Source organism: Protopterus annectens, chromosome 13.part0 (genome assembly GCF_019279795.1).
Source record: "Protopterus annectens isolate FY-2018-M chromosome 13.part0, PAN1.0, whole genome shotgun sequence".
In the NCBI taxonomy this organism is placed as follows: Eukaryota; Metazoa; Chordata; order Ceratodontiformes; family Protopteridae; genus Protopterus; species Protopterus annectens.
The window spans coordinates 243545496-243573359 of NC_056747.1; the positions used below are offsets into that span (position 1 = coordinate 243545496).

A 27864-nucleotide genomic window follows, 5' to 3' on the forward strand; every position below is an offset into this window, starting at 1 on the left:
CTTTACTTTAGGGTTAGAAGTAGGGTTTGGTTAGTGTATGTATGTGGTTTATTTATTTTGTTTGGGTAGGTAGTATGTAGCGGGTGGTGGGGTTGGCCAACTGACAGTTCGAGATTAAAGATTTTGCGGTTTAGTGTGTTTGGTATTTTCACAGTTCGCGCAATTCATGTCAGTGTTTTGGTATTCGCTCAAAAGGAGTTTCGCTCTAGTAATACAGACCCATAAAAAAGCAACTGCAATAGCAGTTACAAGGAGCTGTCACTGCCACTTTAACTGCCCCGTCTCTACTCACAGCACTTAAAATGCTGTGTTTAACAAGTGTGGGAAAGTTTGTGTGTGTTGACAGAGAAAGAAAATGTGCAGGTGCACGCACCCATACTTAACTTCTCTGCCTAAGAAAAATTCTGGTCAAAACAGACAAGGATGGGGAGACACTGACCCAAAAGTCAGGGAAAACTTTTCCTCACTCACATAAAAATCAAAGAAAACAATTTTAAAAAGTATACACGTTTATAATTACCATATTCAGCTAAAGGGCTGCAAAGCATATTCTGCATCAACATGTTTCTTACGAACAATAAGTAGTATGAAAATAACATTTTCTCCAAGGGACAGAGCAGAAACATGAGGCAAAATCAGGGACAACTAAGAGGTATGTGGTATAGAGAGGCGAAGACATGCACAGATTTGACCTGTATGTATTTTTTTTTCATTCATTTGCTCACAATGAGACATCCGTCTGTAAATGCTTGGCTGTGTGTGTGTGTGTGTGTGTGTGTGTGTGTGTGTGTGTGTGTGTGTGTGTGTGTGTGTGAGGAGTTACTGCAAGAAAATTTCTCTCTGCCTCTGTATGTGTTAATATGTGCACATATTTAACTCAGTGCATGAGTACACATAAAACGTCTGCGCGTGTATATATAGTTACACACATACAAACAAGTGTGTATATATATACATATATGTGTGCGTGTATATATATATATATATATATATATATATATATATATATATATATATATATATATATATACATATACATACATACATACACACACACACACACACACACTATACACATGTACATATTCAAACACACTATATATACGGTTTACTATCAAAATAGTGAAAGCCCTAACCATGAATGTTCACATCCCTGAACTGGAACAGTGAAAACAGTCAAGCCAACTGCTCGGAATGTCGATATTTCACAGTTACTGGACCTCTCACCATCAAAACAAACAAAAAAAAAAGACACCACTGTTATCAAGGCATACACATTTATAGTGTTTTGCAGGGGGGAATCCCCCTGCAAATTATATATTCTGAGAGAGAGATCGCACTACAGTGAGGAAGAGGGTAATTTTCCTGATCCCCACTGTACTGCGATCCAACTGAAAACACCACTGTTCAAAACCCCAAACACAAGCTACGTGTCGACGTTTCACAGTCGACAGGATTTTCGTTCTCAATTTTGCCTTTTTCCACCTTTACCCTCGACCATATAAATGGCAGTAAGGTGAGTTTCATCATTTTGAAAGTAAAGCATTATATACACATACATACACACAAAACCTGGATATAAAATATGTCCCTCAACAGCAAATACATATCCTACTACAACTGTGAAATACTAGGCAGGGAAACCACTTCTTGGTATGCTGCAGTACCACACAATGCAAATTTGTTTTAAAAAATTCAGTCATTTGTATTTCTAGCATTGTTCTGTAGTCTTCTGCTCTGTAGGCGTGTACAAATGAATAATTTCAACTGGAAGTATAATGGCATCATTACAGCTAGCCCAAATCAGCCGGTCTAAAACATGCATAGAACAAGATGTACATTTGTGAGTGAACACCCTGCCCTCCCTCGGACTTCAGTTACCTCCCACTAAGATTCACTCCTTCATACAATGCACAGCAGTAAGTTTATCAAGTCATAATGTTATGCATCCTTTTTTTTTTCTTTTAACATTTCTAGAACAAAAAAAAAAGATACTTAACAGTTGCTGTATGATTCTGCACACTAAATACGCTTGATAATAATTTTTAGTTTACAGACTGCATGCGTTTGGTTGTTTTATAAGACGCATACATCGGAGCTTCAAATCAAACAAAAAACAAAACAAAAATATACACACATCCACAATTACTACAGTCAGCTAGAAATCTGTAAAACTAATGTCTTCTGATTAAAGGTTTACATTGTCATGTGCTGCAAATGAAGTTTGTTAAACACCTCTTATTTTTTATGCCTGCTATTTCAGTTTGAGTTATCGCCCTATTCTAAGTTAGATTTTTGTGCAGAATTAAGTTTAGTAGTCATCCCCAACAAATTACTCCAAAATCATGCACACATCTTTAATGTATATAACATACGCACCATAATACTGCTGGCTGTCATTTTTAAACTTGCTTCTACAATATATTACCAAGAATTTATAACAGAAGTATGGAAAAGCTAAAATTCTCTTCAACTTTTAAGATGCAGCATATTAATTTCTGCAGCACAATTTTTCTATAGATCTGCATGTTTCATATGAAGAAAATTGTTGATATTTTTCATATTTGTGCCAATAGCCCTACAAAAGGAGCATGGCAACATGATAGGAGAGATATCATCATGAAGACGACTTCAGTCCAGACAAAATGGTCCAGGTAAATGACCTCTGTGAAGTATGCCTGCAGGCACTTACCAGTATAACATGTTTCACATGATAATTTTTTTTCATATGTCAATATTCATGTTTAAGGTTGCATGACAAAATGATGAGCGAGATATTTTTAAAATGGATTCACGAAGTACAACTGGCCCCAACAGATGACCTCGTATGTACTGAACAAGTAAAGATGCATCAGTCTAGCTTCTCTTTAAAATATGACATTTTTTTATATCCGTGTCAACAGTTCTGCAACAGAATATAGCATCATGATGGGTTACTTATTCTGAAGTTGCTACCAAGCAGGATACACTGTCCACTGATATATGACCTATGTAGCACGGCTGCTGTGTTATTTTAATTTCTCAGATTATGAAATGTGTTATTTTCAAACTTGGGTCAATACTTCAGTAACAGAACATGGCGAAATGCTGGCTGGTGTATCATTTTAAATATGACATCCAGAAAAAAACACTACAGATAATAGATGTCTAAATATGGTTACAGAAATACTGCAACTTGTTTCAAAAATATATAAACCTTGCATAAAACCTGTGGTTAGTGTCAATTATAAAAGATTTATGAGCTGCAATATCAACAGTTGTACAATTATGATGATTTGTGCATGAAGAACAATTCTGACATTTTTGTAGGCATTACACTTAAACTTGCTTCAAGTATGCTTTTAGAAATGGATCTCTAAAAAATAACTCGGGGATGCACCACCATTCTTGATAAGGAGGTTAACAATCAGCAAACTCTGAGCTACTGTGGAGTGACTGAGTAAAACAAAAAGTACCACATCACAAAATATGCAGAGTATGAAGAATGACAGAGAAATATTGTTTATTACCTTTCCGTGATTATCAATGCCAACAAGTGCTAAAGATGTCCAAGACAGCTGCATAGCCTTAAAATGCACCAACGAACTGGATGTTCGCTGTCGCTTGATGCCTTGCTCATCAGCAGGACGCTGAGAAGGGGAACTGTAGAACACAGCAATGGTCTGCAAGGTTAATCTATGAACAAGGTGCACCGTGCCATCATGGAATGCTAATGCCAAAGCTGTGAACAACACAAAACAAAGCACACAGCAGTTTTGGCGAAATTGTCAAGTTTGTAGATTACTCAATGTTAAAAGGTCAGCACACACAGACTTTGGTACAAAGCTGCATAGAACAACACGGACAAATACATACATACATACATATTTTATACACACACACACACACACACACACACACACAGTCAAAAACTGCAGAGCTTTAAAGGACAACAATAAGCCACATTAAAACATTTTACTGTATCAGAACTGCATTCCTTTTACTAGCCATCAGATTTGTGTACTATTAATGACTTCAGCCATTACTGTACCTCTAGTTGTAACTTTATGCATCACATTGTAACGACACTCCATTACAAGAGTATGAGTGCATTTTCTGCCTGAAAGCATCAAAACATAACACTGAGTACTTGCAGAAGGGATGCAACAGCACTAGTTAAATCGTGCAACCAATAAAATGAACAAAAGTGAGGCAGTGAAGGAATGGCACTTAGGTCTTCACTGCATTCTGCAATTCACTGCATTCTGCAAAATTAATGCGCTGAGACACAGAAAAAGACAGAGATCGTGTGTGTGCCAGCACACAAAGTGTAGCAGCAGTCACATGTAAGAATGTACAATAAAGTGCCTGATAGTTATGCAAAAAAAAAGAACATAGACGGACAGAACAGTTGCAGTAAAACAGTTTCAACAAAATAAGGATTTGCAGTGATGATAACTGTCTTGCACTAAAGGCAAAATGCAGCAGTACAGGTTAAAGATGTATGGTTAACAGAATGAAAAAGTATGAGGAGCTTGCCAAACAGAAACTGAAAAAGTAATCCACTTCAGGCTGAGGTGTGAGGTGTTATGTCATACACAAATGAGGCACGCACCTTGCAAAAGTTATGTTTTTTGTGATCAGGTCTAGCCTTGCTCTTCTCAATATACCAATTTCCTCCATAAGTTAGGATGTTTTAAACAAAAGCAATTTGTTAAATAACTGAAAATGTACAAAGCTTTTATTCCTCCTATGGGGGAGTGGCCTACTATATGAAGTCCTTATAATTCTGAAAAATAATGATTTTAAAGGCCAGTGATAGGATTTTACTGCTCAGAGATTGACAGGTATGGTGGAAACTGACAGGAATGAAGTCAGATCACCTGCTTCAAAGCTCAAAATGCAAAGATACACAACATCTCAAGGCAGTTCATGCAGTTAGTTAGTTCTCTTTCACAAGATGATGTACTTTTGAGAAAATTTAACAATGCCAGTATGCATTGTTGGCCTTAGGCATAGGGCAACTAGCCGACCACCTACGGCGCCGCTGTAGTAGGGGTGCTTTTCCAGTATTTATTTGGTGTAGGTAGACCAGGATGGGGGCACCGGGTGGTGTGGTGGGGGGCACCGTGGAGCCCTTTTGCCTAGGGCACCAGCTGACCTAAGGCCGCAACTACCAGTATGTAAACCGTCCTACATACTATGAAGTCTAAAGAAAGAGAAAAGGCAAGACTATGTAGTTTTGGAAGAAGTAGTAGCAATGGGACCTGGGTATATTGAGAAACTTTGGCCCATCCTGAAAATGAAAAGGTCTTAATATAAAGGATACCTAAATAGCATAGCAAAGAATTTTGCATGACTTGAGATCATAGCTCTCAACCAATCAGGGACAAATTTCAACAGAATCAGGGACAATCAGGGCCACTTTTAAAATATTAGTGCTATCAACCTGAGGCATTCACAGAATCAGAGCATATGAATTAATGTACATTTTGTGAAGTAAAAGAAATCTACAACTCTTAGTTATTGTCACTATTCATTAAGTGCAATTCACCAACTTTCCTCCAAAAGTCACCAGTTTTAGGAGGAATTAAGAGGGACAGGGTTAAAATCGGAGTCAAAATCAGGGACAGTTGAGAGGTATACTTGAGACACCCATCAAGGTGCAGGTTGGTTATGCTAAAAAGCTGGTGGTCTGTGATGCTGACAACTGAGGCTTACTTCATGAACAATACGACACCACAGTACCAATAAGCAGAGTGCATGATGTATGTGATAAAGTAGTCAAGACATATGGCAATTAGTTTACACTAATCAGTAATTATTAAGAAACGGAAGAGGTAAACAGTCTGGAGTTTCTCAAAACATAGACAACACTCTGGTCTGGGTTTGAAAAACAAGATGCTGGGAATGGAAAGAATTTACAAGTCTCCCTCAACTTTGTCTGAGCAGAAATACAGTAAACTGAAAATAATTATTGTTCAGTTTGAGTCATGGCATGAAAAGGAAGTGTTACGGCCTGAGATGGAGCGACTGAGGCAACTGTAACAGCTGTGAAAGACATGCAATTTTAGAAGGAAAAATGTTTATAGATGTGATATTTCTGAAAATGCACAGCAACACAGATTACAATTTATAGATGTGGAAAGAATATAAATTATAGTCTTAAAGTATTTTCCCCAGAGATCATTCAAGATCATTATGTATTCAAAGTTGTGAGATGAAAAGGGCTAACCTGAAAGAACCGCCACAGATAACCGATAATGATGATCAGGAAATGGAACGGTTCAGTTCCAGGAAGATATTGGATAATATGAGTCCCATGGACAAGGAAGATGAACAAAATGGTCAAGACAGAAAATGGTGGTTCTACTTTTATGGGAAGCCAATGACTTCTCCTTCAGAATGTTTTACTTTATTTTTCCATTAGACATTAACAATCAATATATTTGAAAACATACAATATATACTGAACAAACAACTATTTACACTACAGTCATCCATGACAAACATTAGCTTCATCAACGGGTACTATTAATATTTATCGAATACGTTTTGCAGTTTCTGCCAAGCTATTCTTTTACGTTTTACATTAGATGTTCTATAGCAAATGGTTTGCATTTCTTTTTTACATATACACTTTTTGCTAGTCTAATAAAATCAGCAAACATAAGATAGTGTTTATTTTTCTAATTCAATTAATAATCTTTCTGGCAATAGCTAAAATTGACCAAAGAACTGGTAAGTGATGTTTGGGAATTACACTTGGCGTAGGTACATTAAATAAGATTAAAGAACTAGTAATTTGGCACTTATCTGACCACAAACCTTTTATAAAATGTCTAAAGTCATTTCAATAATGTGTAAGAGTTCTACATTCAATGAACATATGAACCCAGTTAGCTTCAAGAATTTCACCACATCTCCAACATTTTGTTTCTTTACTTTTGGATACAAGTGCAATCTTGTGTGGAGTATAAAAACTTCTATGTATGAATTTCCAGGTATACAATTTCCAATATAATGACAATGTGGTGTTATTTGTTGAATTTAGTAAGTTTCTTACTTTCATTTGACAAAGATTCTCCATTAACCCTTATAAAGTAATTCCAAAACGCTGAGTCAAATGAAAGCAATTCATCACGTAGGGATTTATTTATGGGTGACATGCTCAGTTTATGTTCAATGTTCATCAAATTACGCACATAAATAATTGTAAAAGCCTTGGTATAGAATCTGTTTCTAGATTTATTGATACTCTCACTTTACATTCAATAAACTGCCGTAATGATTGTAAACATAACCAGTTAGCCAATGACGTCTCCATGACTTAATATCTGAATGACCTGGATATTAGAGATCTTTGAAGATCAATTAAACCAATATTTTTGTATATGTGCACAAACACACACGTTTACACAGGGTTTTTTTTCTGCAGTTTGAGAATGATGGTTAAACATGCCTCTCCTGCTTTGCAGAGTGTTACTAATTGGGTAATTTAGGTAAGTTTAGGGCACTGTATACTTACCTATTTAACAGCTCTAATTTGCAAAAGTTAAAAGATACAGGATAAACTATAAACATAAACATGCATCTAATTGCTTTAAAATTAAGGTACTTTTATGTTAAAAAAAAGTTAATTTTATATATGCAAAACAGGAAAGTACAAAGTGAACTTTTTTTAAGGATTTAAGGATTTTATGTAAGACTGATTATAGCAGTTGAGTAGATGCAACACATTAGAACCCATGGATGCAATCTGGAAACTGTATGCACTGTCTTAAGTACTAATACAGCCAGTGATGTAACACATTTTTCTTTTTCCCATTTTTTTTTTTTTTTGTGATCTTGCCCTCATTACACGGAGAATACAAGTGTGCTTATGATTCCATCAATGGAACACATTTATAAAATGGATGAAGCAAAAACTTAAATGTTTAACAGTGAATGCTTATGGTCTTTTGTAACAAATTTACTGCAGGAATTAAAAGAAAGTACAGATTTGGTGACAGATGCTAGAACATTAATGCTATTAATGGATTTTTTCTACACAGTGCCAGTTCAAATTCAAATTTATATGCACAGTTATTAATAACTTCTTTTAATCAAAACTGTGTGTAAAACTGTGTTATGAAAAGCTATTAGAGTACATGAAAGGAAATAGGATTTTTGGATACAGGGTCTGATCAGAAATTAAAATGATGAATACTAAAATTTCAAGGTAAAGTTATAAATGCAAATGGATAATGATGAAATGAGAAATAGATTGAAGAATAATGGAAGGCTGAATTAACACATCTGGAAAATTCAATGTTTTATAAATAAAACTGCATGACTATTGCAGATGGGTGCACCCCTTGACAGCTGAAAACTACAAAGTCATATATAGGGCCAGCAACATATCTGTACATTGGAAGGCAAGTCACATATGTGGTCTGAAGAAATTTGCTATAAGAATACAGAGGCAGGTAGTCAAAAGCCATAACTATGAGGTTGTACAAGTGAACTCCCAATTGACATCAACTGCAGACCTGCAGGCAACTAATGCTCTTAAAAGAGATGGATATCACTCATGGATCTGGGGCATGATTATTTTTAAATATCACCCTTACAAAAATAAATTTATAACATATGAAATACTACAATTTAAAAAGATCAGGCCAAATCAAAATTTATAAAACTGTAAAAGACTCCATGGGAAGGAGGTCTTGTCCTAAGGGGGCACCTTTAATGAAAATGAAAGCTGCTTTAAATTGGAGGATTGGAGAGTGGGGGAAGGGTGCTTCAACACCACCTCCCACTCTGGAATCATAGATAAGCTTACTAAGCTGGACATTAAGCCAGTTGGCAACCCATCAAGTGACGTAGGGATTACTGACAAAACCCACACTGCAAAAGTAGTCAACTCAAAATCCACCTCCAGACAAGTGACAAGCGGAGTACCTCAGGGTTCAGTCCTAGGACCACTCTTGTTGGGCATCTACTTCTCTGAAGTACAGGCCAGCACTAAGGGACACTAGTTAAAGTACGCAGATGACTGCAAACTGGGAGCCATTATTGAATCCCCAAATGATGTGGATATTCTACAAAAGGGCCTTGCAGAAACAGATGCTTGGTGCTAGAGCCATGGGCTCAAGCTCAATGCCAAGAAATGTATAGTTATCCCCTTTGGGAAAAAACATGTACCCATGAATTACCACATAAGTATCAGTACACTAAACACCAAAAGTGTGATAAGGGACACAGGTGGACAGTGGTCTCACTTTCGATAACCACATAGCCACAACAGTCAGGAAATCCTTCTATGTGGCACACCTCAACACTAAGGGCTTTTCATCCAGAAAAAAAGGAGGTCATTTGTCCCAATGCACTCATCCCTCATTAGACCTATTTATAGAGTTCAACTCCCCGTTTTTGGTATGTACCTCACAAGACATCTGCAACAACTGGAAAGGCCACAGAAATACCTCACTAAAAGAATCACAGGCCTAAAGCAGATGCCCTATGCTGACTATTTAAAAAACTCCAGCTATACTCTGTCACATATCGCCTGCTCAGAGGTGATCTCTGCTTAACATACAAGGCCATGTCAAACCCAGTGCTATTGGACATGTTACACTTAAAGAAATCCCAATCTCTCAGAGCTACACGCTCCAGGGATCTAAATCTGGTCATCACAATGAACAAAGCATGCTGGAGGGATAGGTTCCTGACCCAGAGACTCCCCATACATGTCAAGCTGAGTGCCTCTTTGGCCCTCTTCAAAAGGAACCTTGAAGATTCGATGTGAGATAGGAAATTCACCCTGGGGATCATGTCAGTCGCCCTGCTAGACAGGGGACCAGGGAAGTAAATATTCTGGGAAGAAATAGCCAGGGAATTGTTATGGCTAGGCTTGTATAGGCCCTAGGGCCGACAGGTTCATAGATTGGTACTAGGCTATGAACCTATAAGAGAGAATAATGGAAATGTTGTTTGACAACTAAAAGTTCTTTTCACAGTCAGCCATGACAAATTGCTTTACACTTGACAAGGGTCAATAGAAGGCTGCATGAAGTTTATTGTACAAGTTATACAACTGTTCTCTATAAAGTAAGAAATAAAAATGGTTGGCTATGGCATGACCAGACCTGATGAATCCAGCGAAATGCAGCAGAAGCAAGATAGGCTAGTAGTCAAGGTAATGATGCACTGGAAGATGACGACAGTAATTAGACTTCTTAACTTGAGAGACTGTGTATGAAGTCAGAACATACTGGAAGGTGAAAATGATTAGACCTTATAACTAGATGGACTGTGTAGGATTCAGTTCTAGAGGAAACAGTTGGTTCATTGTGGTTGGGATTTATGAGACCTTGGAACTTTTCTTAATGCTATGTACTAACAAAATACAAAAAAAAAAAAAAAAAAAACACAAGGGGAAATTTTCTATTAAGGAAGACTGACTGTCTTCTCTATAGCGACATAATATTTAGTAGATCTGTATTATTCAGTTGAAGCATTGTAACACACAGATACAAAAGTCCTTGGTTTGGGAATGGCAGAGGCAGCCAAAAAGTTGAATTTTGCATAACGCATGGCAACAGCGTAGACAATATACTGCCTGACAGATGGTAGAGTGCACACAGACAGGTGGAGAGGAAGCACCAATATTAACATCTCATATCAGAAAGGTTTAATATCAGTTCAGAGGGCAGACTATATAAAGTTACAAGCAAATGTTGTGTTTTAATAAGATCACTTAAATTTAAAGTGAATATTAGTCGACTCTGAATGCATGGAAAGTAATGCTACAGACTGGTCAAGATGAGAGATTAATAAGATTTAGTTGGGATCATTTAGAATAAAAAGGAACAGATGCAGCTCACTGAGAAGAATACCCTTAAATATTACTTAACAGAACAACAATTGAGATTAACAAGGATGCAGTTTTAAGTTTCACAAATATGAAATAAGAATATGAATATTAAAACAGTAGAATGGTCTGGCAATGGCTCGTCTGAGTTACAGAAGTAGTGTTGTACACAAATGATTGATCATCTTACAATCTGTCTTGCATGCAAAGATTAAATCCAGTTCAAAACTGTTGCTCATGTATAGTAGTTTACGGATTTATTTACAACTATGTGGAAAGAACAATGTCAACTAAAGTCAATAAAGGTGATTTGAAACAAAAATACAAAGACACACAGCACGGCAACTTCACATTCCGAAACTTTGAATTCTCTGACTTGTAATCTCAACATTAGTTCTAATGTTCACTCATTCACTGATAAATATGCGACACTCACTGCATTTGCCTAACTACTCTTGACATTGCCAAGAGCACATTTCTTGTTCACTAAATATCACTCGGTTCATAGTTAAACCTGTTAAACCAACAATTCTGGGGACTAAAAGATAATACCCATCTATAAAAGAAAAAATATCCTAAAATACATTTATACCACACCAGTTCTCATTAGTAAGCACTTACCTCGTTGACAAGTCTGCCCCAATAGCTGACATTAAAATTTCCATGTCTTGAATGATATGCTTAAAGCAGATAATGAAAATTACTTACATACATCTATGTTTTAAGGTGAGGCATTTACGATAAAAATTCATAACATCTGGATATTTATAAGGATTTTAAAACGTGCAGATGAAATTACATTACACCAGCGTCTCTTGATCGAAAACTATATTTATTTGGGAGGCGGGCGGGGGGATGCTCACAGACAACCAAGTTTTCATCCTATACTTAAGTCTCAAATGAACTGGGCATTTACTTTCCAAGCAGTACACATCTCAACTTATTTGAAAAGAAATATCGCTACTTTAAACTGTACATCATGCTCAAAAATCAAACAGTTATTTCTACCATGAATTACTTAACAGCATTTCCAAACTGTATAAATGAATACAGTCACAGCATGACTATAAAAGCAAACCGTAATCATCAATATAATCAGTGTTAAAGTAAGCAGGAACACAGAGGGAAAAAGAACCCCCAAAGTCCATTTATTTAATTATTAGGCATGTGTAGCTTTTCTTGTTTTTCTTTTTCTGTGTGTGCGATTCTTGGACCAAACGCATCAAAGCAAACTTTACAAGTAGATTTGGAATTCATTCAAGACTACTGCTTTACTTGAACGACCCTTCAATCTGCACTACTAAAATATTTCAAGCACCTTTAGGATGGATGGTCTTTTAAACTATATAAAGTAATATCCCTGCACGTCAGACATGTATTTCCTTTTAAACACTAACAGTGACAAGACATGGGCTAGAAAAATATGAAAGGATTCTTCATTTCCCACTTTCACATTTTCAGAACTGCTAAGGAAATGAATTTGCAATAAATAAGAACAGGCTGAAAATCTGATAAAGGACCATCCATTAACTGCAGCACAGTTATGTTTTGCCACAACTACCTTTTATAACTTTATTTAAAAAGAAATCAACTGTCTTATTACTTCACATTTTTTCTCAGATAAGAGTTTAAACCCCCCCAAAAATTCCTGTCTAGTCACACACAAGTATATAATTTCTGTGTAGGTCTGCATTCTGTAAATGAAACAGGAAAGGGGAAAAAATCTCTGTATTTCACTCATCAGACAGAAAAACAAAAGTAGGAAACCTACCATATTATTAAAAAAGCAGAGGGTGGGACTGGAAGACAAAATCCGGCTGTTTTTGTGAGTGTGTGGAGAAGCACATTTTTAATGCACTAACCTGGTCTGTGTGCGTTACTCAGGGTGCTTTTAAGTTTGTTATCCTGATGAATAAAAGTCACTCTCCCTCCTCAGCTATCAACAGTTATTCGTCCTAACCGGAGAAGACATACAAACTTAGGGCTTTTGATGGTTTTGAGAATTCTGATGACTGAACTTCAAAACTTCACTTCAAGTAAGGGTTATATGTACATTTAATTTTAAATCAACAGCAAGTTTAAACTGAAAAGTTGCTGCTTCTTATATGGAGAACTGACAAGCTAGCAGTTGGTAAACAGTCCTCCAACCTCCACAATATTTGCAAGCAGTGTGGATAAAAGTTACAGTTGTGAACCACTGTCTAAAACTGTTACCTTGTCAAAGCAAAAAAAAAAAAGTAAATGCAGAACTGTTCAGCAGTGGGCACCTAAAAGTATTTGCTGCTGTTCTTACCATGGAGGTAGACAACAGATGTTTTATTAAACAAGACCCTGTTCTGCTAGGAAAAAAAAATGATGGGAACTTGCAAAGAAGCCAACATTAAAATGCAATGTTATAAATACAACTGCATTTGACAGTGTTGGAGAAACTGAGGCTACTGGCTGACACTAATTGGACCACTGGTCCGATTAGCATCTAAGGTGCTTTCTATGAGAAGTCGGCATCTTCCTCCCATTTTGGCATGCAATTTTGCTGGTGGTCTAATCTCCTACCATTCTCCAAAGACGTATTAGCAGACCGACTGGTAACACTGACCCCGAGATACACATATGGATCAGTGCATAACCTGCAAATGCCTAAGGTCCCAAGTTGATTCCCAGACTGCATAGACTGCTATATTCAACTGGATAATAACAATTTTCCATAATTTATGCACTGCAGTCCTAGAACATCAACTACATTTAATCCTATACTGGAAAACCATTATGTATACCAGATTTAAAAATAGCAATACAACGATCAACAACAACAGTGACAACATCTCTCTCTACCATCTGCCAGGCAGTTGTACTAATCCCAACGGTGACATGTGGAACTGCTAACACTATTCTGACTTGTAATACCACTGATAAGCAGCAGTGTCCTTCTTGGACAATGCTGCTCCTCCCATGTGGGAGGCATGCGATCATCTGCTACTGTTCTCCTCTGCAATAATGTAAATGATGGCAGAGGCAGAAGGTAGCACATCTGTCCAGCAGCAATGCTACACACCCAAAGGGTAAGAAACAGTGTTTGAACACCGTTCTGAAGTACAGCAGTACCACCTGTATAAATGGACTACTTCTAAAACAGCCATTCTCTTCCCCAAGGATAAAATGGTAAGGAAATTGTGTATTAACTAACAATCATGCCACTTTTTGAGAAAAAAAAGAGAAGATAAACTGTAAATCAAAGCGAGCACACGAGCTCCATAAGAACTGTAATGTCAGGAATGTCTGAAAATATGTTCCCAGGAAGACATATGACTTTGCCCTCATACACTCTGAATTGACATATGGGTTTCTCTCCCACACAGAGTGGTACTGGAGTTCTGTAATTCTTGAGAATAGAGAAGACTCTACAATTCCTTTGCCTACTGAATGCCTCTATGTGCTCCAGTTTTATTAGCACAATTTTTAAAAAAGTGAGTTCTTAAATGATTATTAAGGCACCTTTTCCAAGCAGATTATACGTCACCCATCTACCTCTGTGTTCTTTATTCATCTAAAATCCCAGTCTCTATATATTCAATGAAAGGAAAAAAAATGTTCTGTAGTCCAACAAGAACATCTGTGAGAAAGAAGATTTGAAAATGTACTTAAACTACAATGAAGGCCATATGATCAAATGGCAATATATATACAATATGTACATCACAAATGTTTTTCGTAAGAGTCCACTGTGAATAATCACATTTTGTTTAAACTGACAAGCGATTATTTGACCTTGCAACATCTAAAACCTTGAGAGGTCAAAACAGCAATACTCCCATAGGTGCTTAAAAAAAAAGAATCAGCTTCGGAGTTAGTATACACAAGTGGGGGGTGCAAGAGGCTCTTAAAAAATCATCCAAGGTTTGCTAAATAGGTTCACAGGCAACTACTAGGTTAATGGCGCAAGAGCCTTTACATGACTAGCCAATAATACCCAGGATATAACATTATTATATATCAATCCCAAGATATGGGATGGGATAGTATAAGGATAGCGGCTCCGAGTATTGCAGCCCCCCCAGAGTCATTTTACAGATTGCTTCTACCCATTAGGGACATGGGCAATACCCCAGGATTGAATATACAGCTCCCCATCCATTTATCGAAATTTTATTTGAAGAGAGTGAGGGACGGGGGCTTTGTTTTATGAAGCTGGGAAGTTTATTCCACAGACGAGGTAGCCTTTGGAGTGTGAATCTGTCTCTCCAGCATGTGCTGCTAGTGTCACGAATAAGGTTCAGGTCCATAGACCGTGCAACCCTTGTATAACTTTTTTTGCGAATATGTAACATTTTCATCAGAGGTGGATCACAGAATGCCTTGTAGGTCAGGCGCAAGTCCCCTCTCAATAAACAATACGACACAGAGTAAAGGGATATGGTCTTTAGTCAGTCTGCATAAGACAGGTGTCTTACCCTTTGTATTTATTTATTTATTTTTTTTGTGAGAAACACCAATTGCAGCAGCTCCATAACTAAGTACCTAGTTAAGTACATGCAGAAGAGAGCACTGTACTCGATTATGGCCTGGTGAAGGCAGAGTACAATGGTATTATGACTTCCTTTGATCTTGATGCCATGCCTTTACTTACAAGTCGAGACACAGAGGATTTCCTCACTACCATAGCTACCTGGTAGTCAAAGTTTAAGTTACAATCTATCTGTGCTCTTAGATCCCTCACCACTGGGTCTACTTTTAGGGGTGTGTAATCAACATTATAATTTGCAGGTATACCCGATTTACTAAAGGGTATGACTACTCATTTAGTCTCAGACCATGATTTTGGCACCAGTCATTTTAAGGCCTGTTTGCAGGATGTCATCATCATTTAGGGAGTCAACGACTACTTCCAGCTTACAGTCATCAGCGAACTTGGTAAGCCAGGGGCCCCCAACACTGGCCTTCACTTTAGAGAATTATATACGAAACAGGAGGGGTCTCAACACTGAACACTGTGGAACACAGTTAGTAACATGTTTCTTATCGGAAGTAGATTCACCTATCTGGACGTGTCCTGTCAGTGGGCCAGCTGGCTATCCATCTGACAATGTAGGGGTTTATGCCTAACTCAGTAAGTTTATCTATGATCCCCGAGTTGAGGACTGTTTCGAAAGTTTTGGCTAGGTCATGATACCCTCATTCATAGCCTTGACGACTTTCTTGAAGTCTACCAGATTGACTAGGTAAAACTTCCTTTGACAAAGCCAAATTTGGGTCTAGTCCAGTTTTTGGACAGTTCCTATTTAGTTACTGATCAGGTCCATGATAATTCTCTACGGCCTTGCAGATAAGGCTGGTAAGGTTTACGGGTTTGTAGTTCCCTGGGTCAGCTGATAGCCCCCACACACACACACACACACACACACACACACACAAACACACACACACACACACACACACACTTGTACAGAGGGACCACTGCTGCAGTACTCCATTTCTCTGGAGCAAAGCATGTAGAGAGATTGTGGTTAAACAGGGTTTCTAGTGACCCTGATAGATTCTGTTTAAAGCTATTTAAAAATCATTCTGAAATATTGTCAGGACTCAATGAGGCTGTGTTTTTGGCTTTACCGAGCACAGTAAGGACCTGTTCCCTTATAATGAACAGTAGGGGATGGTTGCAGTTATTTCTTTGGGAGTTTTAGGAGGTGATGCGGGGAGAAGTTTGAACTGAATATGTCGGCCAGCAGGTTTGCTATAGTTTCAGTAAAATGGACTGATCATTCTGTGTAGGTCAGATTTGTTGTTCATGGATTGACATGCACCCAAAATATACATACTTATTTTTGCCAGGCTGTGGAGTGGTGATTCATCACTGGGACAAAGCAGAAATTCCCTAAGACTCCAAGAGCAGAATAAGTTATTTCTTACATTTAATTGAATTGCACTTCTTAATACTTATAATTGTGCTATACAGCTAATCTACTACATTTTGCACGGTTATAAAGCTTTTTTTACTATTTCACTGCATTTGTGTATGGTTTTATACGGTTTTAACTGTATTTTCATTGCTAGATAGTGTTTCATGACTGTAATTGCATTTTTACTGAACTACTTAACTGTAAACTGCTTTTTCATACTGAGAGTTGTATTTTCTGTTTGTGAGTGCTCTATCTGTGCTTTTCTGTGCATTTTTGTGAGATTTCTGTGTTCTAGTCAGGTAGCATGGTCTGGATAGAGGCCTGCTATTATCCTGGTTGATTTGTTTGTCGAGTTTCCTGTATTTCTGGCAGCTAGTTTCACTGTGTGTAAGGTATTAACTGCAAATTTTCTCCATTTGTTAAAATCTATGACTTCCTGCCAAGGAGTATCATATAACTGATTTGTTTTCGGTTAAAATCATTCTCTAGAGTCTCCTTACTCCTTTATCTGTTTAAAACTTTAATTTAGTGGCTCACTGGTGTTTTTCTACTGTGACAAACATTTCTGTAGTGTTTTCTGCCTAAAACAGTGTAGCTAGTAGCTGTAATAGTTTACCAACCCCCCTCCCTACTGGTGTCTTGTTCTTATACTTGAAGGCTTTGCAGCTGCCCGCCCCTACTGTAAATTTGAACTGGGACACTCCTCCCAGTCTAGTGTCATCAGCTCATTCTACTTAATACAGGGAGAACATTTGAGAAAGCCAACTTACTTAGGTTCTTAACCTTGAATTATCTTCTGATCCTCATTTCTCCCTTTCCACTTTACAAAAAAAATTCTAAGCTTGTTTCCTGCCTTTCCTGTAACTAGTCTAGTCCTGATACAGATTTGCTGTATCCAGGACCGTTTGTAAGCTTCTGAGCTCCCCAAGCCTTTCTGTGCTGGAGGAAAGCCTTCTAGCTTACCAGTGGGAGTGGTAAGCACTAGGTAGCCTATCTACCACAAGAGGAGTGGGTTTCTGGCCCAGAATTTGTAGTTTATTGGTCGTTTGAGCAGTTTTCCCCATCTTTTTCAACTTTCTGGTTTAAAAGCCCGTGATTGCACTTATTTCCTGCCTTCCCCGTAACTAGTCTAGTCCAGATACAGATCTGTTGTATCCAGGACTGTTTGCAAGCTTGTGAGCGGTGCCAAAGTCTGCTCTTCAATTTTTCCCTTAGATCTGCTAGTTCTCTCCTCTCCTGCACTTTTACTAGCTTATTAGTCTAGCACTTTACCAGATTCTTGTAGCAATTATTGTTGTGCACAAAGGTGCTACCAACACTAAACATTCTACAAGGAAACCGCTCCAGTACTTATTATTAATGCCCACCCCTCCAGGAATGTCTAAAGGTCAGTTCCCTGTGCTTTCTCCTATTAACCTGGTGAACTTGAGCATCCTAAGCAATGTAGCAACTGCCTCATGTACAAGGACTACCCCCTCCTCTTACATCCCAACACTCAGACTTGTGGGAGATGCACCTGTATATCCAAACTGGAAGCCACGCCCTCTCCAGCCAAGACCGCAATAGCTGGTCAAGAGGAGAAGGTCAACACTTGCACTACATCACATGGAACACACAGCCCTCCAAAACACACACCAGCACTGCCTTCACATAAAAACACAAACCACACACCCACCTTCGCGGAGGCTCTCAAAAATCTACCAAAAACAGCAGAGACCTCCAAGGCAGAAATGCAGTCAATCACAACACAGCACTAATCACGAGACACAACTCTCCTAAACAGTGTGCCACTCAACCAAAGCCTCTAAGGCAAAACAGCATGCCCAACACACTAGTCAGAGGTGACTCGATAGTGAAGCACACTGATGTCCCACTCACTAGGTTGAATAAGGAGAAAGTAACAGTTAGCTGCCTGTCAGGTGCCAGCATCCGCCACATAATGCAAGCACTCAGGTCCCTCAACAACAGGTACAAATATGACTCTGTCATTGTACAAGTGGGAGTGAATGACCAGAGACTTGCCTCCCTGAATTACATCAAAGAAACATGGAGGACCTCTCGGATTATGTAGCCCAGGGGGGTATGACCCTAGCCCTGAGCAGCATCCTACCATTACCCAGGATGATTCCACAATACAAGCAGAAAATGATTGATTTCAACAATTGGCTAAGTTTCTGGTGTCATTCTAAGGGGATCCAGTATCCGTCTGCCTGGGATGACATGATTAACAGACCTCGATGCTTTGCCAGAGATGGCCTGTATCTGTAACCCCTGGGCTTCCGGACACTGGCCAAGGCTCTTGCCACTCCTATAGTGCTTTTTTTTTGGCAGTGTTCCAAAGATCAAATTAACACTGTAACAGCTACAAACAAATGCAATCTGAGGGTCATGCTGCTCAATGCTAGAAGTCAATCTAAAAATCCACTCGCATGAAGCACTCCTTAAAATGGAGAACATAGACATTTGTGCTGTAACAGAGACTTGGTTCAAAGCACCAAAAAGCAGCCCTGCACTAACAGGCTATAACTCATTTCACACCTTTCAGCCCCAGAACTTGGACTGAAGCTCCAAAGGCGTGGTGTTTCCATATTCATAAAGGATGCGCACACCTCCAGACTGGTACCAAACATAATGTATCAGAGATACTTCAGGTGCAGCTAACATTGGGTAAGACAGCGATTCAGGTCGTAGCCTGCTACAGGTCCCCAACCATGTCCCAAGACTCGCACTCCACCTTCCTAAGCACCCGGGAGAATATTAGAGTCCAACCTAACACACTCATACTGGGTGACTTCAACTAACCCTCCATTAACTGGTAAAACTACTCATGTACCAATACACTTGCCCAACGTTTCCTGGAATTCATTAATTCCAACGCCAGACCAGCTCGTTCTTACCCCCACTAGAGGTAGCAACATCTCTGACCTGGTCACTACTAACATGGGTGACCACTGCTCTACACCAATAGTCAATTCCTCCCTGGTTAGATCCGACCACAAATTAAACACCTTGGAAATCCAGATCCCCAGCCCCCCAACAAAAGGTAACCACCATGAAAAACTTCTCCAAAGTTAACTTTGGGCTTCTAAAAACAGGAGGTGGCTAACTTCACAGCATCCATGCAAATGGAGAATAGTTGCATGACCACCGAATCATACACCAATGCACTGTACGAACACGTACACAAATGCATGGATCTTGCCATACCCAATAGAACCAAGACATTCACCTCCAAAAAAAAAAAAAGGAAGCCAATCTGGTGGTCCCCTGCCATAAACAAACTCTACAACAGGAGGAGGAAACTGATGCAGAATAAGGTGAAGTCTCAATACTGGAAAAACTCCCTGATCAGCCTCAACAAAAAGTTGAGATCCCTCATCAACTCCTCTAAAGCTAGCTATGAAAACAGAATTGCAGCAGATAGCAAAGACAACCACAAGGCCTTCTACAGTTATGTAAATATTCTCCACGGCAATAACCAGATTTGCTCTGAGTTACTATAAAATGGTACCTCCTATACTGAGCCAACAGATATTGCCAATATACTGGCCGACAAATTCGGTGTCAACTTTACCCCTCCACCATAATGGACCAATCACAATACCAGTAGATTGCCAGGCACCCAGTATTACTGCTGCACAGGTTAAAAAGTACAGTTGTGTACACTTACCATAAATGTAGACGTTAGAGTGTATTCACTGTTGCAGTCATCACACTTGGGTTATCTGCCTGCAGGTAGCCCTCAGTCGGCCTGAATTCCAGAGTCTTGGGATTTCTGTGTCGGATGCTGTCACTTCATCCATGACGTCAGGTCGTCAGGGGTATAAAACATGCAGCCAACGCCATTACATCAATTTTTCTTGCCCCAGATGTCAGGAGTCCCCAAAATAGGAAACAATCAAATGGTGTGGAACACCTCCAGTAAAAAGTAAATACCATTTTCATAAGATATGGCCAAAAAAAGGATAGGTAGAAAGTACAGAAAGACAGGGGACTGGAGGGAGGGTAAGCAGGGCTGCAAAAGTGAATACACTCGAACATCTACATTTATAGTAAGTGTGCACAACTGTACTATGTTCCTAGTGTTTCACTGTTGCAGTCATCACACTTGGGTTGATTCCCAAAGCTGAGGAAGGGTGGAGGCAGTCAAGAAGTAGTAGGGCTGGCTAGCAGGCCTTGTAAGACTGCGGTGGCAAATCCAGCTCTGGATTTAGAAAAGATAGCCAAGTGGTAATTCTTGGTGAAGGTGCGTACAGAACTCCAGGTCGCAGCTTCCAGGATGTCCCTGGTAGGGACTCCCCTGAGGAAAGCTGTAGAGGTTGAGGAAGACCTAGTGGAATGAGGCCTGATCCCTCGTGGGGTAGGTTTTCCATGGTGTTTGTAGCAGAAATGGATGCAGTGTGCTATCCATTTAGAAATGATTTGTTTCAAAATGGCCTTGTCCTCTGCCCCTGTAGCAAAGCTGACTAGCAGCTGGTCAGACTTCCTGAAAGGTTTAGTCCTGTCAGGGTACAACCTGAGCTGTCTGTGCACGTCCAAGGAGTGCTGGATCCTTTCCCCATTTATTCTGAGGATTAGGAAAAAAGGCTGGCAAATGGATGGATTGGTTTAAAGCCACACTGGATACCACCTTGGGCATAAAAGATGGGTCAGTCCTGAAGACAACCCTGTCCGCATGGAAGGTAATGAAGGGTCCACAACCACAAGGGCCTGTAACTCAGGCACTCTTCTTGCTGAAGTGATGGCTAGCAGTAAGGCTGTTTTCCAAGAGAGGAATTTTAACTCTGCTGTAGCAGCAGGCTCAAAAGGGGGAAGTGTGGGCTTCTCTAGTACAAAGTTAAGATACGAGGCAGGAGTGGGAGCTCTCCTTGGGGGTCTTAAATTGTTAGCTCCTCTCAGGAACTGTTTAATCAGAGGGTGAGAGAAAAGGGATGGCTCAGTATTGTAATGAGCTGAGATGGCAGAGTCATGAATCTTAATTGATGAGAAGGATAGGCCTTTGTGGAGCAGCTCTGCTAGCTAATCTAGGATTTGAGGCAAGGAGGGCACGGCTGTGTCCTTCCCTTGAGACTGGCTCCAAGAACAGCCTCTATTCCATGTTTCTGAATAGGATTTCCTAGTACTGGGCCTCCTGGCCACAAGGATAACATCCAGCACCTGTTTGCTAAGGGTTGCTGGTGATCTATTCAGGGAATAAGCCAGGCTGCCAGGTTCAGGTTTTGCAGCTGAGGATGCAAAATCTGTCCCTCCTGCTGGGACAGCAGAGAGGGGGTCTGATGTAGGTGCCAGGGTGGCACTGCTGTCAGACTGCGTAGAAGTGGGTACCAGTGCTGGCGGGGCCAGTCTGGTGCAATAAGGATTGTCCTTGGCTTATCCTGTTTGATCTTGAGGAGTACTTTTGGAAAGAGGGGCAGAGGGGGAAAAGGCATAGATTGAGAGGTTTTCCCATGTGAAGGATAGGGTATCCACTATCTAAGCTTGGCTGTTGGGGAATTCTGGTGCAAAATTTGTTTAGTTGATGGTTTTGGTGGGACGCAAAGAGGTCCCCCACCTGTGTATTAGAAGTATGAATGAGTCTGGTTCCAGTTTCCAATCATGTGGGTCCATTAGATTTCTGCTTAAGTAGTCTGCCAGTGAATTTTGTTTGCCTTGCAGGAATTGAGCTTGCAGGTGCACTTGGCTGCTTAAGGCTGTGTTCCACAGAGCCATGGCTAACCTGCATAGTGGGTAGGAGTGAGTTCCCCCCTGCTTGTTTATGTACCACATAACTGTGGTGTTGTCTGTCTTTATCAGGAGTTGTCCTGGCAGGATAAGGTATTTGAAGGCTGTCAGTGCGTTCTGTACAGCTGACATTTCTTTTTCATTGATATGCAGGTGAATTTGTCCTGGGCTCCATTTGCCTTGAAAGCATTTGCCTGCCAAGTGAGCCCCCCATGCATAATCTGATGTGTCTGTTGTCAGAGTTTGGACGGAGTGGGGTTGTGAGAAAGGGAGTCCCTTGTTGTAGTTGCAAGCCTCTGCCCACCAAAGGAACTCTGTCCTTAGGCAAGGAATGCTAGAAATCACTGTTTCCAGGTCCTGGGAATGTTGACACTAGAGACTTTTTAAGTACGATTGAAGTTTTCTCATATGCAGTCTTGCATATGGAATCAGTAGAATACATGAGGCCATGAACCCTAGGGCTTGCAGTATTTTTCTTGCATATAGCTGGGTTTGGGTAGCCAGTAGTTTGAAATAAGTTGTCAAATAAACCTGTTTTTCTGGAGTAAGGAATGCCATCTGGGAAGTTGTGTTCAAGCTTGCTCCCAGGAATACAATCTTTTGGCTGGGTACCAGATGTGATTTATTTTCGTTGATGGTATACCCCAGAGAAGTTAGGAGTCTATTTACAAACGTCAGGTGCTGAAGTAGCAATTCCTGACTGTCTGCCTGAATTGGGCAATCGTCCAAGTATGGATAAATTTGAATATTTCTCTGCCTGCAGTAAGCAATGGCTGGAGCCAAGCACTCTGTGAATACCCTGACTGCAGTAGATAAGCCAAAGGGAAGTGCATAGAGCTTGCCCTGAAACGTAGATATCTCCTGCAAGGTTCCCTTATGGGGATGTGCAGATAAGCTTCTTTTAAGTCTAAGGTGACTAGCCAGGATTCCTTGGCTAGCATAGGAAGGAGCTGCTGGAGTGTAAGCATTTTGAATTTTGATACAACCAGGAAGGTGTTTAGGGTTGACAGATCCAGAATAGGGTACCAAGAGTTCTCTTTCCTGGGCACCAGGAATAGACTGGAGTAGAAACCCTGTCCCCTTTGCTCTGTTGGCACAGGTTGAATAGCCCTGATAACGAGAAGAGAAAGTATTTGCTTTTGGGCCTCTGTCCACTGGTTTGGAGGAAGGTCTGGCAATCTGCTTGGGGTTGGCAGAGAGTGGAAATAGAATCTGTATCCCTGGGATACAATGCTTAAGACCCATCGGTCCTGGGTGATATATTCCCAGTTTTTTGCATGCAGGGCGAATTTTCCTCCTAGTGGTGCAAGTACGTGGGCGTGGCTGGGAAGGATTAAGGACAAGTCATTGTGAACTTAATCCACAGGGGGGTGGCTTACCACTCCCAGTTTTTGAGGAGGGAGCACTCCATTGTTTAGATCTATGCATACCCTGAGACTATAGTCTTTGTGGTCTTTTACCCCTGGGTTTGGGCTGATAAGGTCTGGAAAGGACCAGTTTTTTGAAGGCCAACATCTACCGAATCTAGGTGGTTGTACCTGTAAGAAATCTTTAACAGTTTGCATGGATTTAGCTTTTTCCTCCATCTTTTTAAGAACTACTTCTGCTTTAGAGCCAAACATTCTCGGTTTAATGGAGCATCAAGCAATTTTGCCTTGACATGGTCTGGCAAGATTTGTTCCTTCAGCCAAGCATGCCTTCTCAAAACAGACCCAGTGATAACAGCCCTGCAAGATGCTTCTAAGACATCAAAACCACACTACAAAGTATATTTACCAACTTGGTTTGCAGAATGCATTAAGTCTTGTAAGTCATTATTTTCTGCACAATCAGGGATCAACAACATTTTTTATTTAATTAGATCGATAATATGCTGCTTGTACTTCAACATGTGAAACTGGCAATTTAAAGCCCTGATGGCAAGAGTTGCAGAGGTATATACCTTCTTACCCCATCTGTCTAGAGCCCTAGAATCCCTGTCCTAAGGGGTTGGGTTTTTGGCTGTAGAAGCCTTAACACCTTCAGGTCCCTGGGAAATGGTCTCTGGATCCTTACTGGGATTTTTAGAGAGACATTTGTGAGAGTCAGGTACTCTGTAGTATCTGTCAGGCTTTCTAGGAGTAGGTGGTAAAGTATCAGGGGTAAGGCTGGATTCCATGAAGACATCATCTACAATATCCAGGACAGGGGGAATATCTAAAGGCCTATGCTGAGGCAAGTCTAAAAATTCCCTGAGTCACTTTTTGGACTGTGGGCAGTCCTGGCATTCCCAGCGGAAATGCTCTCTTAGGGTATGCAAGGTTTCACCGAAAGAAAGATCCTCTGGGGGGGAGAGGCTGAGGGAACTGAATCCTCTGCAGCTGAGTCCTCATAGGTAGATAAGGGTATGTCCTGGTAATCACAGGGGTCAAAGTCATCAGACTCATGGTCTGAAGAATCAGAAGGAAAATCAATTATTTGTCTTTCAGAGGGGGAAGACTGGCTTCCCCAGTAATAAGGTCTTCAGCCCTTCTAAGCATTTGTTTCTGTGGCATGGGAGCTTGAGAATGTGCTTTGGTCGTTGGTTTCCTAGGCGTAGTGAGAACTCTGGGCCTGAGAAATTCGGAAGATTTAGTCATTAACGAAGTAGTCGGTTTGATACGAACATCGGAAGGTCTGAATACACCCTCAGAAGACAGTGCCTGCACAGCGGCTCCCACCCATCCAAGGTAGAGACATCCGCAGGTTCCAAAATTGAAGAAGCATCTCGCAGCATACCGGATTCCAAATGGGTCTCGGTAGAGGCCTGCAAATCTGTAGAAGTCGGTAACAGGAGCTGCGAAAGCGCCTCACTGAGTAACGGCAGACTGGCGACAAGCTTAAAGGAAGAGTCGACAGTTTTGGACCTATGCGGTCTGTCTCTGTCTTTATCTTGGCGTTATTTTGGAAGATCAGCAGTCGGATGGCTTACTGAAGCCATTTAGGAATACGGAGAAAGAGCGAAAGCCTTTAGAGACAAAAATAGCTAGACAACGAATAGTTTGGGCGTTGAATAAGGCACAAAACCGACAGCGAAGGCTGTCGTGGTCTGGACCTAAACAGGTGATGCAGTAAGAATGAAAATCTCTGTGAGGTATTTGCTTTCCACAGGCAAGACAATTGTTAACTTTTTCTGGCAATGGTCAGAGCAAGAAAAAAGGATCCCAAACTGGGTACTTAGCTTTAGAAGACTTCAGGTTTGAAACTCGAAAAACGAACATTTCAGGTAGCTGCCGACCGGCACTTGCGAACTGCTTCTGCTTCGGGCTCCCGCGTGGCAAATAAAGCTGATGTAATGGCATCGGCTGCATGTTTTATACCCTGACGTCATGGATGAGGCGACAGCATCTGACGCTGAAATTCCAAGACTCTAGTATTCGGCCCAACTGAGGGCTACCTGCAGGCAGATAACCAAAGTGTGATGACTGCAACAGTGAAACACAAAGAACATCAGCACTGTCCAAGGCCAAGAATACAGTTTCTATGGGACATGACAATATCCCTGGTTGTGTTCTAAATGAACTACAGAGTAAACTGGCACCTCACCTCTGTGCCCTGTTCAATCACAGCCTCACCTCAGGTTTTGTCCCTACCAAATGGCACACTGCTACAGTCATCCCTCTCCACAAAGGAGGAATGACTACAGACCCTGGGAACTATCGCTCCCATTAGCCTGATGAGTCCTATATGCAAAGCTATGGAACACATCATCATGGACATAATAAATGCATCATCATGGACATAACAAACAAGGATATAGAGAATCTCCAAATTCTGGATCCCACACATTCTGGTTTTGTGAAGGGTAGATCATGCCTGCTCAACCTGGTCGACTTCTTTGAGTCAGTCACCAGAGCTGTGGATGAAGGCAAGGTGGTTTATACAGCCTACCTTGATCTGGCCAAAGCCTTTGATACCATTCCCCACTCAGGAATCACAGAAAAACTCACCAACCTAAGCGACAGTGCCCATTTCCCATTATATGTTACCTCATTCATTCTTTCATTACAGACAATCTGCATTATACAAAACAATTTTCCTTCTAATCTAGATCATTTTGTTTCATATTTTCATAGTATCCATACTCATGTCCATATTTACACATTTAATATTTCTCAATCCTTTTAAACATTCTTTGTTACATACTTCTTCCCACAACTGATTAACTCTTTTACATTTCAGAAAAACATGTTCAGTGGTCTCCAGTTCCCCACAATATATGCAGACTCAATCTTTTTTTGCTTTATATGGCATATTTGCTTTTACTGGAAGCCTACTTATAGACAACCTCCACAAATAATCTGTGCATTCCACATCTTTTCATTCTTACTTTTTTCTTTCCAATGGTAAATATAACAACATTTTCCCATTATATTTTCATGCCATGCTTTCCTATTCTGTTCTAGATTTCTTAATATATTTATTTATTGGCATTTGTTTACCGGGATAACCCACTAGGCCGTTAAGAGCCCGTTATCAGTGGGCAACCAGGGAGAAAATCTCCATAAACATAGAATATATAACAGAAATTCAACAATATGAAAATTCACACAAAAAATACACAAATGCAAAACATTAACAATTAGTTAAAGCAGAGAGAATGAAAATGCATAGTAGGTACAATTAAATGCAAACCTACAATCACAGAAGAGCTAATAAAAATAGTAAAAGATTCTGTTGCAAGGGTAGTTCAGTAGTCTACGGAGAATTCAGAGACTGTGTAAAATGAAATATGAATAAATACAAGAGGAAAATGAATGGCAGGTTATAGAAGAGGAACGCATAGTACAAGTACAGATCCAGTTAGCAGAGAGGTGTTCTCACAAAGACGTTTTGAAAGAAGAATGACAGTGTATGGTTCTAATTAGTAGTGGAAGAGTGTTCCAGGCTTTGGCTACCACGCAAGAGTAAAGCAGCTGGCCTGTAGGTAGGTTAGGCTTGTGAACATGCAGTAGGTGTTGATTCTCAGATCTGAGAGACCTTTTGGGAAGATAGTGTCCAAATAATGAACTACGAGCAGGACAGTCTGAAGGTTTGTAAATTATAATGTGCTGTAGTTAATTGCAGGTAGGTGAGATCGCGTGGGAGTTCAAGCCAGTTCAGTGAGTGTAGAGATGTGCAGTGGTGAGTAGAATGCCTGGTATTTGTTGCGAAATTGGCGATTTTGTTATAACAGGTTTCAAGCTTTGATTTTAGGGTGGAGAGCAGGTTAGTAAATAGACAGCCACCAAATACGAGAAGGAAGTAGATAAGTAGCAGCACGTATTTTAGTGGAAGGACTAAGGAAATGTTTGTGCGTGTAAATAATGCCTAGCTTCTGATGTGTTTTACTAATGTTATGTTGTATGTGCAGGTCGAATTTTAGGCTTTCATCTATTACTACTACTAGTAGTTTAG

At 40.1% G+C, this 27864-nt stretch overlaps 1 protein-coding gene across 1 annotated transcript in view; it reads right to left on the minus strand.

The window, feature by feature from the left end:
* The window catches only part of MED16 (mediator complex subunit 16), a gene marked incomplete in the record, with an annotated part of 716440 nt that overhangs the window by 661236 nt on the left and 27340 nt on the right, over positions 1-27864 (minus strand). Inside the window, 1 exon segment of the mRNA XM_044053797.1 lies at positions 3517-3721. Within this exon segment, the coding sequence (XP_043909732.1) occupies positions 3517-3721 (205 nt within the window).